General features: G+C 48.7%; 1 protein-coding gene across 1 annotated transcript in view; it reads right to left on the bottom strand.

Moving 5' to 3' along the window:
* LOC130357383 (zinc finger E-box-binding homeobox 1-like) overlaps positions 1-13,950 on the bottom strand; it is a 34,097-nt gene extending 20,147 nt beyond the window's left edge. Inside the window, exons 1-3 of the mRNA XM_056560075.1 lie at positions 13,857-13,950; positions 12,956-13,090; positions 9,915-10,036 (exon numbers count right to left, since the gene is read on the bottom strand). Of these exons, the coding sequence (XP_056416050.1) occupies positions 9,915-10,036; positions 12,956-13,090; positions 13,857-13,950 (351 nt within the window). The remainder of the gene's footprint in view (positions 1-9,914; positions 10,037-12,955; positions 13,091-13,856) is intronic.
* Positions 13,951-14,342: the final 392 nt, after the last annotated feature.

Below are 14,342 nucleotides of genomic sequence, written 5' to 3'. Positions count from 1 at the left end.
TTATTCAGCTTCCTTCCTCCACTGTCTCATTATGTGCACGGCACATAAGATTATGTTTCATTTTGTAGCAGTAATGTCTGTAAAGTTTCAGAATCATTCACGCTATGAAAATATGTAAGGGACCATGATGTAAATATGATACCAGACATCTTATCTCCTGTTCTAAGGATAGGTGATGCCGCTGGGACCCCCCGCGTTCTCCGAACAGCACCCAGTGCTCTAAACAATATGCTTGAAACGCTGGGCCACCTTGTGACGTCACCCAATGACCCTCCATTCATGTCTATGGGTGGGGGTGTGATGTGACATCACGAGGGGGCATGTGATGATGTCATGACCCCCGCCCCCCCCCCCCCCCCCCGCTGGAATCCAGCATTCTAAACATACTGTTTACGGAGATCATGGGCAGGGGTCCAGCGGCGGGACCCCGCAATCAGACATCTTATCTGCTATCATTTGGATAGGAGATAAGATGTCTAGGGGCAGAGTACTCATTTAAAATAGGCATCTTGTCCTCTGCACCCCAGAAAATGCTGGTGCACCCAAGTGAGCCATTTTTACTCCTAACACTGGTGCAAGCAGCTATATGTAACATATGTAGGTATCTGTAAATGTCCTATCTCTGCTTTAACTGATTAATTTATTACATATTTGATGTGGAATTGGATTGATTTGAGTGCGTGTCTATATGGTGGGGCAGACAACTAGAGAGGAGGGAATGCAAAAGTATGTAGAATAGGAAGATGATAAGTAGGAGTGTGGACAAAGGGGGAAATTTTTCATTGTTTGCCCTAGGGCAGACTATCATAAGTGACAAATGGCGCAAGGCTCCATTATATGTTTTTTCTTTTTACTTGCCAAGTATGTGGAGGCTGCTGTAAAGTGTGTGTGAAAGGATGACAGATTTATCGCAGAGGTAGTGTAAATTGTAGCTTATATCTAAGCTAGCTGCAAGACTCACCGCAATAGGCATGTCACACTCGGAGGTAATGGATCCGCTGGACCTGTGTGGCAGATGACGCGGGCCGTGCCAGGGAGTAGAGTCTAAGGTGCTGCTGGTTTTCACTAGAGCCTTGCTCAAAGTGGGATGGTCTTGCAGGCGGCACCCAGGTTGCTACCCCTGGCACAACTCAACCACACAGGCTGCTGAGGTGATGCGGGGCACCGGAGGGATTCCTCAAGACGTGGTCTGGATAGCAGGAGGTCAGGGCTGGCGGCGCAGGTGCAAAGTCAGGAAGGTAGCAGGAGGTCTGTAGGCCGGCGGCACAGGAGCAAGGTCAGGTCGCGGGACAATGAAGTCAGGAACATGGAAAGGCAAGGCAAAGGAAAGCTTTCTCTCAGGCACAAGGCAACAAAGATCCGGCAAGGGTATGTGGGAAGTGCAGGTACTTATAAAAAGGTGCAAGACATAATTATGGGCGCACTGCCCCTTTAAATCTGAGAGCTCCAGTGCGTGTCCTAGAAGGCAGGGGTACGTGCACCAGCACTGAGGGAGGATGGAGAGGGCAGGAGAGAACGGAGGTGAGTGATGGGCTGGGGTTCGCATCCCGTGATGCGAATCCCAGCCCCACCAGCTGGAGAGGGAGAGAAGGAGAGCGCTCACGGCCAGCGTGTCTGGCTGGAGCACTGGTTGTGACAGTACCCCCCCCCCCTTTGGTCTCCCCCTCTATCTGGGGTTCAAAAAGTCCCGGAGTAAAACACGGTCCAAGATATTCTCCTCCGGCTCCCAAGACCTTTCCTCAGGACCAAAAAGAATCGCCTCTCTCTCACAGTTTTAGTGACCAAAATTTATTTGAGACGGGTGTGGGAACAGTATTCTTTTGAGAGTAACGGTTGATCACAAGAGGTTTGAGAAGAGATACATGAAACGATATGTGGAATGAAAGAAGAAGGTAAATTGTCACGATTCGGCAGGCTGGAGGTGGATCCTCTGTGTCAGAGAGGGATAGGCGTGAACCGTGTCAGTGGACCGGTTCTAAGTTGCTACTGGTTTTCACCAGAGCCCGCCGCAAAGCGGGATGGTCTTGCAGCGGCGGTAGCAACCAGGTCGTATCCACCGGCAACGGCTCAACCTCTCTGACTGCTGACATAGGCATGGTACAAGGGATAAGGCAAGAGCAAGGTCGGACGTAGCAGAAGGTCAGGGCAGGCAGCAAGGATCGTAGTCACGGGCAACGGCAGGAGGTCTGGAACACAGGCTAGGAACACTCAAGGAAAGGCTTTCTCTGGCACAAGGGCAACAAGATCCGGCAAGGAAGTGCAGGGGAAGTGAGGTATAAGTAGGGAGTGCACAGGTGAAGATACTGATTAGGCCTGCTGCGCCAATCAGTGGTGCAGTGGCCCTTTAAATCGCAGAGACCCGGCGCGCGCGTGCCCTAAGGAGCGGGGCCGCGCGCGCCGGGACAACACAGATGGGGAACAGGTTAGGTATGGGAGCCGAGATGCGCATCGCGAGCGGGCGCGTCCCGCATCGCGAATCGCATCCCGGCTGGGAGCAATATCGCAGCGCACCCAGTCAGCAGGTCTGACCGGGGCGCTGTGAATAAGAGAACGCTGCGAGCGCTCCGGGGAGGAGCGGGGACCCGGAGCGCTCGGCGTAACAGTACCCCCCCCTTGGGTCTCCCCCTCTTCTTGGAGCCTGAAAACCTGAGGATAAGACTTTTGTCCAGGATGTTGTCCTCAGGTTCCCAAGATCTCTCCTCTGGGCACTTAACTTCAAAGGGTCCAAGATAACGTGGTCCCAGATTAAAACTGGGGACACGGAAGCGGATATACTTGGCGGAGAGCCACACAAAAACAGGAGGAGTTCTTCTTTTTTTTTTCGACATGCTTCTTCACTGGGATGAGGCTAGTATGAGGGATTTTTGAGTCTTTTTCCAGACGGTGGCGAAGCCCTGGGAAACCTCATCAACAGCGGGCAAACAAGAAGGCGTGGGAGTGGGGAGGGAGGGAAGAGGGTGAAGCTTGGCACGGGGCAGAGTGTTAACAGGACGGGGGCTATGAGGAGGAGACACAGCATAGTCCAGATAGGCCTTGGGGAGACCAGGTAAAGGAGGAGACACTGAGGTTAGACTGACGGGACTGGGAGCAGATGTGAGGCATTTTCTGTGGCAAGAAGCACCCCAGCTCTTGATCTCCCCGGTGGTCCAGACAAGGGTAGAAGAGTGGTGTTGGAGCCATGGCAGACTGAGGAGGACTTCAGAGGAGCATTTGGGCAAAACAAAAAGTTCAATTTTTTCGAGATGTAGTTCCATGCTCATGAGCAGGGGTTCTGTGCGGTAATGCACAGTGCAGTATAGACGTAAATCTTTATTTCTGCGGCGAGTCCTCTCTTCAGGGGTCAGACGAGACCGATCCACTTGCATAGCCTCCTCGGCGGGAGGCACAGGGGTATTTTGCAAAGGATACTGTGAGAGAGGTGCTCCGAGCGGTGTGGCCCATGGCAGGGCCTTCCCAGACAGGAGACCACGGCAGAGTCTAGAGTCCCCATCAAATTTGTCCGGCAGGGACAAGCGGGGGTTGGGAGCGGCTGCTCGCTGTGGAGGAGGTGCAGGAGCCGGCGGAGGAGATGGTAGTTGCTGTTGCAGCTGCTGTGTCTGTGACTGAAGTTGCTGTATCTGCGGTAGCAGCTGCTATATCTGTGACTGAAGTTGCTGTGTCACGGTGGTCAAGTACGACAGCTGGTGATTTCATTGGGAGATCATTAGGGATTGCTGGGCGATCACCGTGGAAATGTCGGCAAGACTTGACAGCGGCACCTCAGCGGAATCCATGGCCGGATCTACTGTCACGATTCGGCAGGCTGGAGGTGGATCCTCTGAGTCAGAGAGGGATAGGCGTAGACCGTGTCGGTGGACCGGTTCTAAGTTGCTACTGGTTTTCACCAGAGCCCGCCGCAAAGCGGGATGGTCTTGCAGCGGCGGTAGCAACCAGGTCGTATCCACCGGCAACGGCTCAACCTCTCTGACTGCTGAGATAGGCATGGTACAAGGGATAAGGCAAGAGCAAGGTCGGACGTAGCAGAAGGTCAGGGCAGGCAGCAAGGATCGTAGTCAGGGGCAACGGTACGAGGTCTGGAACACAGGCTAGGAACACTCACGGAAAGGCTTTCTCTGGCACAAGGGCAACAAGATCCAGCAAGGAAGTGCAGGGGAAGTGAGGTATAAGTAGGGAGTGCACATGTGAAGATACTGATTAGGCCTGCTGCGCCAATCAGTGGCGCAGTGGCCCTTTAAATCGCAGAGACCCGGCGCGCGCACCCTAAGGAGCGGGGCCGCGCGCGCCGGGACAACACAGACGGGGAACGGGTCAGGTACGGGAGCAGAGATGCGCATCGCGAGCGGGCGCGTCCCGCATCGCGAATCGCATCCCGGCTAAGAGCAATATCGCAGCGCACCCGGTCAGCAGGTCTGACCGGGGCGCTGTGAATAAGAGAACGCTGCGAGCGCTCCGGGGAGGAGTGGGGACCTGGAGCGCTCGGCGTAACATAAATGTAGGTTGTAGGAGACTGAATCAATCTTTCGTGACACCTTGAACGAACCCAGATAGCGAAGACCAAATTTGTAGCTGGGAATTTTTAAACGGATGTACTTGGAGGAAAGCCAAACCATGTCACTGGGAGAGAAGGATGGAGGAGGTCTTCTTTTCTTATCTGCCTGAGCTTTCATGCAAGAGGAGGCTAGAGACAAAGAATGCCGAGTTTGTTGCCAAATGGAAGAGAAGTCTCGGGCGAGTTCATCAACAGCTGGAACATCGGAGGGAACTGGAATTGGAAGAGGAGAACAAAGGTGATGTCCATAAACAACAAAAAAATGGAGAAGTCCTGTTGGACTCTGAATCCTTATGATTGTAGGAAAATTCAGCCCAAGGTAGAAGGCCGACCCAATCGTCCTGACGAGCAGAAACAAAATGACGGAGATAAGTCTCCAGAATTTGATTCATCCTCTCCACCTGACCGTTGGATTGAGGATGGAAGGCAGAGAAAAAGTCCAGGTTGATGTCAAGACGGATACAGAGAGCACGCCAGAACTTGGAGACAAACTGCATTCCACGATCCAAGACTATATGATTCGGAAGGCCATAAAGACAAAAAATATGTTGAAGAAAGTGCTTCGCCAGCTGTGGAGCAGATGGAAGACCTGGTAGCAGAACGAAATGAGCCATCTTGGAAAATCGATCAACCACCACCCAGATGACCGTGTTATTACAAGAAGGAAGCAGATCGGTAATAAAGTCCATAGCTGTGTGAGACCAGGGGGTCTCCGGAATGGGTAAAGGCTGTAAGAGTCCGGCAGGTCTCTGCCGAGGAGTCTTGTCACGGGTACAGGTAACACAAGAATGGACAAAATCAGTGACATTGCGTTCTAGGAGTGGCCACCAGTAATGCCGGGAGATTAGTTGAATGGTCTTTCGTATTCCAGGGTGACCAGCCAGCAAAGAAGAATGTCCCCAATTGAGGACTCTATGTCTCAGTTTAACAGGCACAAAGGATTTCCCAGGGGAAACTTGTTGTAGATTGGCAGGAGCTGCAGAGACCAATCGCTCAGGAGGAATGATATGCCTAAGCGTGGAGTACGCACCTACAACATCGGAGGACCTGGAAAGAGCATCGGCTCTGACGTTCTTGCAGGGCAGAAATGAGTAAAAAAAATGTAATCTGGAAAAGAAAAGAGACCATCTAGTCTGGCGAGGGTTCAATCGCTGAGCTGACTGGAGATATAGGAGATTCTTATGATCAGAATAGATGCTGACCGGATGAGAAGAACCTTCTAATAAATGTCGCCATTCCTCCAAGGCAAGCTTAATAGAAAGGAGTTCTCGATCACCAATCACCTGCTCCTACAGAAGAAGCATCTACCTCCAAGGCAAAGGCATCAGGTCTTGTAAGCACGGGAGCAGAGGCAAAAGCTGTTTTTAAGCGAGTGAAGGCCTCTTCGGCCTCCGAAGACCAAGTCTTGGGGTTAGAGTCCTTTTTAGTGAGTGCCACAATCGGAGCAACCAAAGAAGAGAAATGTGGGATGAACTGACTATAATAATTGGCAAATCCTAAAAATCATTGAATCGCCCATAGGCCGGAATGGCGAGGCCAATAAGATTATATGCTCCTTGCAAGTCCAACTTTGAGAAGACCTTGGCACCCTGTAGACAATCAAAAAGTTCAGAGATCAGAGGAAGTGGATAACGATTTTTGATTGTGACCTTGTTTAGACCCCTGTATTCAAAGAAGAAACCTGCTCCAGCAGGAGAGGAGGACTTTCGGATAAATCCCTTTTGGAGGTACTCTTGGATATATTTTGCCATTACTTGTGTCTCAGGAACAGATAATGGATAGATTCATCCTCGAGGAGGCATAGTTCCAGGCTGTAAATCAATGGGGCAATCATAAGGATGATGTGGTGGAAGAGTCTCGGCCTGCTTTTAGCAGAATACATCAGAATAATCTTGATATGTAAGAGGCAAACAAGACATAAGGTTTTGACTGAACTGGCAAAAACTGTCCCCAGCATGTGATTTCATCAGATTTCCAGACTAGTTGTGGAGAATGACGTTGACGCCATGGAAGACCGAGAAGAAGCTCCGAAGTACAATGTGTAAGCACATAGAACTACATTTTTTCCTTGTGCAAGACTCCTACTTGCATGATGAGAGGATCTGTGCAGAATAGCACTTTGCAATCCAGATTTTGCCCATTAACAGAAGAAATATACAAGGGCTTAACAAGCCGAGCCACAGGAAGATGATGTTTATGGACAAAGGAAGCATCAATAAAGTCGCCAGTGTAACCAGGGTCCAAAAATGCAGAAGCGATGAATGAAGACTTGGAAGAAGTATAGACTTGAACAGGAATGGTCAATCGAGGAGAGGTAGTATTCACACCTAGGGACGCCTCTCTCACGTGTCCTAGGTGCGAGCGTTTCCCAGACGCTGTGGACGGATAGAACAGTCTTTGAGAAAGTGCTCCAGACTTGCACAATATAGGCACAAATTCTCATTGCGTCATCGGGATCTTTCCAGCTGCGTTAAGTGAGAACAGTCCACTTGCATAGCTTCTTCGGCAAGAGGCAAAGAAGGCTGTAGAGGTGGACGTTGGAACACGAGTGCCAAGCGAGGAAATTGCCTTGTTCGGGCAGGTTCCCTTTCCATACAAAGCTCCTCCGGCCTCTCGGCAAAACGCACATCAATACGAGAGGCTAAATGGATAAGTTCACACAGGGTAGATGGAGGATCTCGTGCAGAGCATCCTTAATTCTACTGGACAGTCTTTTTTTAAATGTAGCACACAAGGCCTCATAGTTCCAAGCCAGTTCAGAGGCAAAGGTGTGGAATAGAACTGCATAGTCACCAACGGAGAAATTCCCTTGGCAGAGGTTCAGAAGAGCCGTCTCGGCAGAGGAGGCTTGTGCAGGTTCTTCAAATACACTGCGGAATTCTGCTAGGAAGGCTGGCAGGTTAGAAGTAACCAGATCATTATGATCCCAGAGAGGAGTAGCCCTGGCCAGGGCTTTTCCGGACAACAGACTGACCACAGACGCCCCTTTAGCTCGTTCTGTCAGGAACTGATCCGCCATGAGCTCCAGATGCATGGAACACGAAGCCTCTACACAACTTTGGATCACCTTCATACTTCGTGGGTAAGGGTAAACGAAGCTTGGATCCAGAAGAAGCTGCAGGAACAGGTGGTGAGACAGGAGCAGGTTTCGGCTGCTGCTGCGGTTGTTGCTGCATGACTAGAAGCTGTTGCATCTTGGCAGATAATTGACTCAGTTGTTGCACCTGACAGGCTAACTTCTGCGACTGTAAAACCACGATGGAGGAGAGGTCTGAAACTTCTGGCAGTAGTACCTCAGTTGGGATCCATGGCCGAATCTTACTGTAAGACTCATGTCAATAGGCAGGACACACTCGGAGGTAGTGGATCCGCTGAACCTGTGTGGCAGATGACGTGGGCCGTGCCAGGGAGCGTAGTCTAAGGTGCCGCTGGTTTTCACCAGAGCCCGCCGCAAAGCGGGATGGTCGTGCTGCAGCAGGCGGCACCCAGGTCGCTACCCCTGGCACGACTCGACCACACTGGTGGCTGAGGTGATACAAGGCACAGGAGAGATTCAGCAAGATGTGGTCTGGATAGCAGGAGGCCAGGGCTGGTGGCACAGGTGCGAAGTCAGGAACATAGCAGGAGGTCTATAGGCAGGTGGCACAGGAGCAAGGTCAGGTCATGGAAAAATTAAGTCAGGAACACGGAAAGGCAAGGCAAAGGAAAGCTTCTCTCAGACACAAGGCAACAAAGATCCAGCAAGGGTATGTGGGAGGTGCAGATACTCATAAAAAAGGTGCAGGTGCAAGACATAATTACAGGCGCACTGGCCCTTTAAATCTGAGAGCTCTGGCGTGCGTGCGCCCTAGGAGGCAGGGGCACGCGCGCCGAAGCTGAGGGAGGATGGAGAGGGCAGGAGAGAACGGAGGTGAGTGACGGGCTGGGGTTCACATGCGGGCGCTTCCCGCATTGCGAATCCCAGCCCCGCCAGCTGGAGAGGTGAGAGAAGGGGCGCGCTCATGGCCATCATGTCTGGCCGGAGCTCTGGATGTGACACTAGTTCGGTGCTCATGAAGATTTAAGAATGAATTTGCATATAGCAGAGGAGCTGGCACTACTTCCCTAATACAGTTCACACAGTATGTGTTATGCAGAATCTCTAAACTCCAGGAAACTGCATGTCTTACTCTTCCTCCGGTGGTGCTCTGTGTGAAGGTTTATATATACACCATGTTAAAAGCAAAGAAAGACGGACAATTACCGCTCCATGAAGACAGGAACTTGGTTTATTCACAGCGTGCAAACATAACTCTTCAGTGGGGAGGGAAGGCTACAGATGCAGGGGCTAAAGCATCTGTAACCTTCCCTCCCCGCCAAGTAGTGATAATAGACTCACGTAAGTATGCTGTATTTTGCTATTTTATCAAAATGACAGGCTGTATTATTTTTAAGAATTCCGACAACCCTTTCAAAACCTGTCCTAGAAACATGCACTTTTGTGATGTCTTTTTCTACCATGAACTGCTGATGCTGTCAATTTACCATTTTTTAGATGCCCTAGAGACATGTCTAGAAATCAGTCTTGATCTGAGTGTTCAGATCCCCAAGATCATTAGAAAGAGTGGGGAGAAGCACTCAGCTAATAGCTTCTCTCCCCGATCACTGGCTTGCCCATCTCACAGAGGTTTTTAAGAGATGGAGATGGAGATTGCAGTGAGCCAGGGAGAGAAGCACTTATCCCAGCACTTCCCCAATCTCTACCTATTGAGCCCAACTGATAAAAAGTTTGCCATGTAAAAAGTTTTTAAAAGTGACAGGAACATTTAAAGGGAAACTGACAGCAGGGTCACCTGCACTTTCATAAATACAGGTAGATAGAAACAGGGTCACCTGCATTAACACTTCTTACCAGGTGAAAATTGATGCAATCATTCAGGAGATATTCATCTTGTTGCTAATACAGCAATTTCTTAAGTGCAATGGAGGCGGCTGCTACTGTATGTGCAAAGCTTTTCCCCACCTACTCTGATTGATAACCCTGTCCCCTTCGGCAGATAACTCTGTCCCTTTCATATATATCCATCCCCTCTTACTCAGCATGTCTGTAAAGGGGGCGTAATTATTGGCTGAAGGGGTCGGCTAATTATCCAGAGTGGGAAATTACACATACAGCAGCCGCCTCCAGTGCACTTAAAAAGAAAGTACCTTATTAGCAACAAGATATAGATCCTAAACAGTGTCACCGGTTTCCTCCCAGTAAGATACTCTACCTGTATATTCAGATTAGTGTAGACGACCCTTAAAAAGCCTCAGTTTATAGATAATATTCTAACATGTAAATATTCCTCTAAAATTGTTTACATCATAGAATGTATTGCCATACCTTTAATTCCTGTTGGGAAATATTCAAGCAATGACAAGCATTGAGAGTAGAGTCAATCTGTGAATCACTCTGCCTTGAGCTACAATCCTTTCCACAGTGACCACAAGATTTCACTTCTGATCCTTAAAGTAAATAAAAGTAAATGATACAAACTGAATAAAGTAAATGTAATAATGGCATAAGTTTACATATATATCTTCATTTATGATGGGCTATAAGACTGCATACATTGATATACCGTATATACTCGAGTATAAGCCGACCCGAGTATAAGCCGAGACCCCTAATTTCAACCCAAAATCCCAGGAAAAGTTATTGACTCGAGTATAAGCCTAGGGTGGGAAATACCTCATCCCCCCCTGTCATCATCCAGACCCGTCATTAACATCCTCATCATCCCCTTGTCATCATCCCACACATCCCCCCTTCATCATCCCCTTGTCATCATCCCACACATCCCCTTATCCCACACATCCCCCCTTCATCATCCCCTTGTCATCATCCCACACATCCCCTTATCATCCCACACATCCCCCCTTCATCATCCCCTTGTAATCATCCCACACCCCCCCCCTTCATCATCCCCACCCCCCTTCATCATCCCCACACCCCCCCCCTTCATCATCCTCTTCTCATCATTCGCCCTCAGTGGTCTTCAACCTGCGGACCTCCAGAGGTTTCAAAACTACAACTCCCAGCAAGCCCGGGCAGCCATCGGCTGTCCGGGCTTGCTGGGAGTTGTAGTTTTGAAACCTCCGGAGGTCCGCAGGTTGAAGACCACTGCGGCCTTCAACATGCGGACCTCCAGAGGTTTCAAAACTACAACTCCCAGCAAGCCCGGGCAGCCATCGGCTGTCCGGGCTTGCTGGGAGTTGTAGTTTTGAAACCTCTGGAGGTCCGCGGGTTGAAGACCACTGCGGCCTTCAACATGCGGACCTCCAGAGGTTTCAAAACTACAACTCCCAGCAAGCCCGGGCAGCCATCGGCTGTCCGGGCTTGCTGGGAGTTGTAGTTTTGAAACCTCCGGAGGTCCGCAGGTTGAAGACCACTGCGGCCTTCAACATCATCCAGCCCCCTCTCACCCCCTTTAGTTCTGAGTACTCACCTCCGCTCGGCGCTGGTCCGGTCCTGCAGGGCTGTCCGGAGAGGAGGTGGTCCGGGCTGCTATCTTCACCGGGGGCGCCTCTTCTCCGCGCTTCCGGCCCGGAATAGAGGCGTTGCCTTGACAATGACGCATAAGTACGTTGGCAATGAACGCACCTCTGCGTCGTTGTCACGGCAACGTGACTATTCTGAGGCCGGGCCCGAAGCGCTTAGAAGAGGCCTCCCCGGTGAAGATAGCAGCCCGGAACCACTATGCCACCGGACCACCTCCTCTCCGGACAGCCCTGCAGGACCGGACCAGCGCCGAGCGGAGGTGAGTACTCAGAACTAAAGGGGGTGAGAGGGGGCTGGATGATGTTGAAGGCCGCAGTGGTCTTCAACCTGCGGACCTCCGGAGGTTTCAAAACTACAACTCCCAGCAAGCCCGGACAGCCGATGGCTGCCCGGGCTTGCTGGGAGATGTAGTTTTGAAACCTCTGGAAGTCCGCAGGTTGAAGACCACTGCGGGTGGGGGAGTTCACTCGAGTATAAGCCGAGGGGGGTGTTTTCAGCACGAAAAATCGTGCTGAAAAACTCGGCTTATACTCGAGTATATACGGTAGTTACTTTGGTTCAGAATCCGCTATTCTAAAAATGTTGATAATTTGGTTTTAGTTTCTATGTGTCCTAGAAAACATCTATGGCCCATGACTACACGTTTTATGTATTTTTTTGAACATTTTGAATATTTGCAGCCAATACCAGACCCACGAACCATATAACTGCTAGTTGGGTTACGGTTGTGACAGACACATGGTGCTACGGTCAACACTGTAACCCTCTGGAGACTTAGACTGAGCAATTTTTACACATACATTTCATCTAGGTAGAGGTAGTTGTGGTTCTTTGCATTAAGTGGGTCTATCCATTCTCTTGTCATGTGTATGAATACAGTGAAAACTGGCTTTCAATGGTAGACTCTACACACTCTGACACAGTCCAATTTTTTTTTAGAAAAAAAGCTAAAAAGTATTGGACAGCTCCGAATAAGAAGGACAAAATATTAGGGCAGATTTACTACAGACCAGCAATTTACGTGTCGCTCTTTAGCTACTTTACTCCTAATGTATTAAAAGAGATCTGTAGTGCTCATAACTTATCCCCTATCCGAAGTTATAGATCGCAGGGGGTCCGAGCGCTGTGGCCCCCCGCAATCTCCTGTACGGAAAGGGGGCTTTCCGTCCCCGCATGATGCATCAGCCGGCAGGCCCCCTCCATGAATCCTATAAAGATACATGGAGGGGGAGTTTGCCTGCTGCGACTTTCTGCTGAGGACGACACTGTCCTTCCGGCAGACTGCCACAGCCCCGTACAGGAGATTGCAGGGGCCCCAGCACTCAGATCCCCTGCGATTTATAACTTATCCCCTATACTTCAGATAGGTGATAAGTAGTAAGCCCTACAGATCTCCTTTAAGAGGCATAGACCTCTTAAAAAAGTTGTCACCTCTGTGGCTGTACATGTGCCATTAACTGAACACTATGGGGGAGATTTATCAAAAACCTGTGTAGCAGAAGAGTGGTGCAGTTGCCCATAGCAACCAATCAGATTGCTTCTTTCATTTTTAAAGAAGCCTTTTAACCATCAAAGTGATCTGATTGGTTGTTATGGGCAACTGTACTACATAGGTTTTAATAAATCTTCCCTTCTGTCTGCTACAAGTAGATGGTTATTTCCAATTAAAATGTACACTAGTTTATAGTATCTTCAGTGAAAGCAGGAGGCCATACACCCTTCAAGCTAAGTCCCCACCCACTTTCTAAAAAGTGGTAAGAGTTGTGTAAGAAGAAGCATTTTTTGTAATAATTGGGGCTTTTTTTATTATTGAAAATTTTTGCTGCTAGGAAACTAGCGTACACTATTAATAAACATTTCTTATCATACAGACAACATCTTACTCGCTGCACTGGCTTCACTTTTCAGTGTTGTCGGGAAACTTAAGGTAGGAGGCATCTCTGATCTTTTCTCTTCTTCATCTCTTTCTATTTTGGATGAAAGTTCCATCTCTGTGTGAGGTGGCTCATCACTGTCCCCTGTTAAAAGAATGTGGAAATAATAATAATAAAAAACATGCATAATATTAATCATGGATGCAAAACATTAAAGGAAATGTAACCATTTGCAACCAAATGTTTGTTATTACTACAATGCATCTAAAATAAAAAAAATAAACAACTTTATATAGCGGCAAGCTTTGTCACATTACTGCTAAGGGAATATAGTATCTCATAAGTCACGGTCGCTATAGCGCCCCCGACGTTTGAGCCATATGGCTGCATTGCTGTACAGGGCAGTGCATAGGGCTATGCTGTTTACATGAGCTTCTAGTTGTAAAGAAATGAAGAGTTCTTGTTGACAAATGTTTGGCTATAATCACCTGTTCAATTAATCTTTAAAAAAAACTGTAAGTTTGTAAAGTGACCTCTATTTTTTTTTTAAACAAATTATTGTAAGACAACATTTGTTCTTCATAAGAAATGATTTCCTTTGCTAGATGGTAGAGTTATACTCCTTTCACATCACGTTTGGGAAGTCTGCCCTCTTGTACGTCTTCTTTAATCAAAAGAAAGATCACATCTCAGCGCATGGGAGAGGGGAAACATTTTCTTACATTTCCTTAGAGAATGTTTCCACTTTCTTGGAATTCCATGCCCTTTTGATAAAAAAAAAAAAAAAATTATATTAGAGGGAATCTTTTATTATGATATGAAAGGGTCTATAGACATTGTCATATCCACTCTACACAAAATCCCCACCAATGTATGGTACTGACTATTTTAAGTACACATTTCCAGTTACCAAGAATTTCTGAGCTGAATCTGCCGAAAAAATCCACTTGGAAATTCAGTTGCTGCAGAGTCCCGTTGTTTTCAATCAGATTCTGCTGCACCATGCACACTGTGGAATTTCCACAACAGATGTTTTCGTGGCAAAAAATCCTATTCTGTTTTCCACCCAAAAAATTAACATGTTCATTCTTTTGACACAATCCAGAAATGCATTGCTATTTCTAGAGATGGCAGACTTCCAGCGGACCAGAAAGCCCACGGCATGGACAAAATGGGAATGAAGGGGCACATGACAGGGGGCAGCTCAGTGGCATGGTAGGGGTTAATAAAATGGAGGAAAAAAGATAATGGCCTGGGGGGAGGAGAAAAGGGTGTGGCCAGCATAGGGTAAATAAGGGAGGGCCCTGGGCGAGGTGGGGGCCAGTTGGAGTCACCACAGAAGAAAGTTGCCCGCCCGCCCTTATGTAAGGTATCGTGATTGGGATGGTTGAGAGCT

Source organism: Hyla sarda, chromosome 2 (assembly GCF_029499605.1).
Source record: "Hyla sarda isolate aHylSar1 chromosome 2, aHylSar1.hap1, whole genome shotgun sequence".
Taxonomy (NCBI): Eukaryota; Metazoa; Chordata; class Amphibia; order Anura; family Hylidae; genus Hyla; species Hyla sarda.
This window is presented reverse-complemented; position numbering and strand designations above follow the sequence as displayed.